At 36.3% G+C, this 5,299-nt stretch overlaps 1 protein-coding gene across 1 annotated transcript in view; it reads left to right on the forward strand.

Annotated features, from left to right (window-relative positions):
- BTAF1 (BTAF1 RNA polymerase II, B-TFIID transcription factor-associated, 170kDa) overlaps positions 1-5,299 on the forward strand; it is a 53,414-nt gene that overhangs the window by 18,946 nt on the left and 29,169 nt on the right. Inside the window, 4 exon segments of the mRNA XM_009323325.1 lie at positions 1,287-1,433; positions 3,832-3,995; positions 4,371-4,507; positions 5,164-5,275. Of these exon segments, the coding sequence (XP_009321600.1) occupies positions 1,287-1,433; positions 3,832-3,995; positions 4,371-4,507; positions 5,164-5,275 (560 nt within the window).

Below are 5,299 nucleotides of genomic sequence, written 5' to 3' on the forward strand. Positions count from 1 at the left end.
TTCCCAGTAAATCATGTTTATCCATATACTTAATAACTTTATAGACTCTACTATCTTCCCAAGGATAGAAGTTAATTTCACCAGTCTAGTTCCAAGAATTACTTACAGTACTCCTTTTGTACATGGAAATTAGGCAACCTGTCAGTCTTTGAGTACAGCAGCGGTTTCAAATGGTGGGTTACATGCATTGTCCAGTTCTTGCGTATCTGCCTATCAGATATGAAATTGAAAAGGTAATTATGTCTGTTTGATAAAAAGGTACCATTTAACAGGGCTAATGGGCTATGCAGACATTTGTTTCTTTTATTTCAGTTAAATTGTTTGATGTAGTAGTTAAATACATGTTTTACAGTGGTCTGATTGGTTGTATTTAGGTTCTTAGGCTTGCTATAAATCACTTCTCTTTTTGTATATGTGTAATGAAATGTTAACTTTTTCTTCAGACCTGAAGAAACGTTAAGTGGTGTTTGTTTTGTACAGTGTTCTGCGTGCACTTAGACTCATTCTACTGTAAATGAACAAGATTTCATAAAGAAGTGTGAGGGTGGGAGGAAACACCAAACTAAATGCTGTATTTCTTGTAGGCAACAACTGTATTTATACTGCTGGTTGTAATTCAGGATGTGAGTGTGCTGGATTATGTAGGAATGGCCAATCTTTTTGGATACTAAGCTGCACATGAGTAGGAGCCACAAAACACAGTAATCTTTGAGTGTTGAGGGGAGGGAATACTTTAGAAGCGAATTCATGATCAGGAAATGATAAGACACCTTGTGAGGAACAAGTATCTTCTGTATCAGTATTGAACTGCACTGTACATGCAACTGGATTTGAGAAGAGCTGATAACTAGTCTTCAGCAGCCCTTGGTAGCTGATTTTCTCCCATACCTGTTAAGACTACTCTCCAGCTTCCATACCAGGGATGCTTGGCTGTTGGTCATATGATACAGTGTTGACATACTTGTTTGAACTATTTTGAGCCATATGGAGTTCAAAGTGCAAGCTGACTGTACGTGTACAGAGAAGACCTAGTAGTATGTCAGTGTCCAAGATTTTAAAAAGCTAAAGTTATCAAGGGAAAAACGTTAAATTTTTCTACTCAATTAAGTGTGTTAAGTGAGCTTTTTTCAGTCTGTCTTTGTGGAGCCTTTACACTTTGTGAACCAAAATGCTGTATGTCTGATGATTCCTTTGGAGGAGAGACATTATTTCTTAATCTTCTGCCAGAACTTTGAACAAAAATTTCATCACGCTGTCCTTAATATTATTTTCAATGTCCTATCTAGAACCAGGCTCAGAAAGTCCTATGGAAGATTCACCTTCAACAGATCGGTTGCGTTTTGACAGATTTGATATATGTCGGTTGTTAAAACATGGTGCATCTCTTCTTGGATCTGCTGGTGCAGAATTTGAAGTCCAAGATGATAAATCAGGTATATCTTCAGCTCTTACTTGCAGACAAGAAAACTTACTGATTTGAAAAAGTTTGTTGTGGCAGTATTATGAGTCTAGTCATCCATGGTTTCTCAGAATGCTAGGAAATAACAGAAGAAAATATCCCCCAACATAGCTAGCTTATATTATCTTTTTCAAGCTAAATTATTTTTTTAGGGGGTGCGTATTGTTTGTTTTTTCTCTTACCAGAATTTGTATGTGTATGGGGGGAAAAGGAGAGTGGAAACCTGAAAGAGGGAGCAGAAAAAGCAATATTGAAGGCTTCTGTAGAATTTCTGTAGACTTTTTAAGAGGTGCAGGAACCATCACCACTTTTTCTTCATTAAAACAGTGTTCCCAAATATGGTGGTAGGATGTGGTTTATTTAAAAGCTTGAAGGTTTCAAATATAGAAAGACTGCATGAAAAATACCGCAATAAAACTGTCAAAGTTGGAAAGTCAAATATCAGTGCCTGTGCGATGTCTTTTGTTTCAAGTGATTTGTCTGATACCTTTCTGCAACTTTCTAGCTGGGAGTTGGTTTATATCAGTGTAATGGCATTGAATTATTTTAATCTAAGATTTTTTTGCTATTACTGTACTTTCCTGCTCCAATTCCAGTCTATCTTCCAGTTTCTGCACCAAATGAAATGATGCTATAGATAAGAATCTGCTCTGACTGCATAGCCCTGATTCACTTGTTCCCTGTGTGATGCGTTCTGTGCAGCGTACACAGAAGATCACTAGCTCAGCAAGGAACAGAACCCATGGCTCCTGACACTTAAGCAGTATCCTGTCTCTTAAGCCTCGCTGCTATTTTATTGCTTGCCATCTTTTATGCTAGGTTAATAAGGTGGTGTACAAGTTTCATCTCTTCTAATGAAACCCTACCTGTTCAGAAATCAAATAGATGGAATAGGACACTTTAGTTCATAGAATTCTGATATTTATCCCAGTGTCATATGATTGCACATATATTTTTTATTTATTTTAATTCATAAAATTATTTAATATAAAAAATAAGAAAATGAAACTAAAAATAGGTTTAGTTGCTGCTTTTTTTAACTGATGGGAAAATGTACAAAGGCTGCTTTCTCTTCCGTGTTTTGTAGTAGTTTTCCTTTTCAAGTAAGTAGCCAACATGAGTGGACGTAAAGCAAGTTGAATAATCTTTGGAATTAGCAGTCTTTGACACTTTTTCCTAAGATGAACTTGTGAAAGGAAAAATATTGTCTAGAGAATTGAAGTTGTTTGTATTTCTCTGCTTGTCAGTTAAATGCAATTTAAAAAAAAAAAGGCTTATTGGTATAGATATCATTAACAACTAATCACTACTCAACCTGGTGTATACCCCAAAATTCTGCCAAATTGGTCACCTACTTACAAGTTTATGTGCGGATATTTGACCAAAAAAACCCAATCTCCTGGCTGGTTTCCATACTGCACATGTAAAAAACGAGTGAAGTCTGACAGCCCTACAAGCTACAAGTTTTGGTTTACTTGGAGGGTTTATTCTACTTGGGCACTAAAATCTTCTATTTTTTTTATGTAAATGTGGGTGCTCCCAAAGTCTAGGTGTTCAGTAATTAGTGTTGAAGCTTCACAACATTCTTGAGGTAGCTTCTATTAACTTCCTAGATGAGCCTTGCTTGACACATGAAGCTTGAGGATAAGATTGTTAACAGACTCCAGCACCCTAGGAAAATCATGCTTATGCTTCAGTCTACATTGCCATCAGGAGTTAGTTTGGGCAGAAGGAAAGGAGGGACACCTGGGTTTAGTGCGTTTTACAAGGAAGAATGTTTCTGAAGAAAACAGGTTCAGATTCAACCTCACTTAATATAGGATATTGGATTGAATATCATTTGAGGGGTTTTATTGGTGGTTGTTATTTTTTAGATAAAGTTTAGGAGGAAAAGAAACCTTTTTTTAAAAAAAAGACACACACACACACACACACCCCCCCAAACTCACAATGCCAAAATCAACAGATCCCACAAGGATGCATGTGCTCACTAAAAAAGCACTAGTTCTTGAATCAGTTGCTAGATTTATTTTTTAGTGTGTTAATTTGCTCCTTTCGAAGTGCGCTTTCTTAAAAATTTGGGGAAAACTTGGGTTTTACTTCTGTAGACCAAGTGTAACAATGGATTTCATGGGAGCTATTTTCTGCTTAAAAATTTATGACAGTTTAAGTACTAGTATAGCTTCAGGAGCAGAAAAGGTCTTCCTAGGAATCAGTGTGATTTGGTTTAAAAGATTCTATTGATGTATTAGCCAAGTACAATTTAATTCTGTAACTTTTGGCTTTCTTATGTTATTTCATTGAGTAAATCTTCAATAATACCTCTGGTTGGAAGTCTGACACATCTTCCCGTTTTTTGAAAACTTTTTAAGGTGAAATTGATCCTAAAGAGAGGATAGCACGACAGAGGAAACTGTTACAAAAGAAACTTGGCTTAGATATGGGTGCTGCAATTGGGATGAATACTGAAGATCTCTTCAATGATGAAGATCTGGACTATTCGCCTTCTTCAGTTTCACTAGTAAACAAACAACCTGTAGGTAAAACCTTGGGCTGTTTGACTGCAAGGAATAATATAGTGGGTTTGCTTTATTTCATAGAATCATTTAGGTTGGAAAAGACCTTTAAGATCATGGAGTCCAACCATAAACCTAACATTGCCCAGTCCACCAAATTTGCGCTTCTGTGGTTATAATCTTTATACTTTAAGTCTGATCAATGTCTAATACGGTATGCTTTGGTTTCCTGAATTCCTATGCCCCATAGTTGCATGTTAGTGTTATTTGACGTCACACTGCTGCTCTGAGTTTGAAATGATGGAGGGTTGGGGAAGTTGAGAGCAATGTGGGTTTGAGGATTTTTCAGGACCTTCATTGTAAGAAGAATTGACAGTGAATGACTTCTCTTTCAGACTCTTCAGGCTGCTGAGTTAATTGACTCAGAATTTCGAGCTGGTATGAGCAGTAGACAAAAGAATAAAGCCAAAAGAATGGCTAAGCTATTTGCAAAGCAAAGATCCAGAGATGCAGTGGAAGCTAATGAGAAGAGGTATAATAGTGAACTCATTTGCTTTTATTTCAGTTAAGCTGGGATTGTGATTTGATTTATCTGTTGAAAAACTTCCTACAGTCTTTGCATCTTAATAATTTATGCGCTAATTGTGCTGATGGTAAAACACTTGCATGCCGTACTTAGTCCCAGTAGAGCTTTGTTAAGGACCTAGCTTCAGAGGGATCTTGAAGTAATGGGATGCGGCAGTTAAAATTTGTGGTTTGTCCCTGTTATTAAATATGGCTTGAGAATAGCGCATGAAAATATGGGATTTAAGAAGATAAACAATAACTAAAAATTTAAGATGTAACTTTCTGATGTATGCTGTGTTCCTCACTGTAATTTATAGTCACATATTATTGTACCTACTGTGTTTATAAAGCAGTAAGCAAAATTATCTTTCCTTGATTTTTATTTAAGAATTTCTCTATTTCTTGGAAAAGGCTGAGAAGAGTTACCAATTTGGGACAGCATTCTGCTGTCTCCTCACTGAATTTTTTATATGTAAACTTACCTATTTTGCATATTGCCATGTTAAACTTTTGTTTTGTATTCTTGCCACACTTTATTGTATCTGAGACTTCAGTTGTAGAAGTAATTACTTCCCCTAAAGCATACTTTCAGTTCATAAACTTACACTTGTTCCTTCTCAGTAATGATAGCACTGATGGGGAACCAGAAGAAAAGAGAAGAAAAGTTGCAAATGTTGTCATCAACCAGCCTGCCACAGACTCAAAAACATTGGTAGAAAACGCTCCAGAAGAGGTATGATGTATTGTTCTGCTGTTA

This window comes from Pygoscelis adeliae, unplaced genomic scaffold (genome assembly GCF_000699105.1).
Source record: "Pygoscelis adeliae isolate BGI_AS28 unplaced genomic scaffold, ASM69910v1 Scaffold294, whole genome shotgun sequence".
NCBI lineage: Eukaryota > Metazoa > Chordata > Aves > Sphenisciformes > Spheniscidae > Pygoscelis > Pygoscelis adeliae.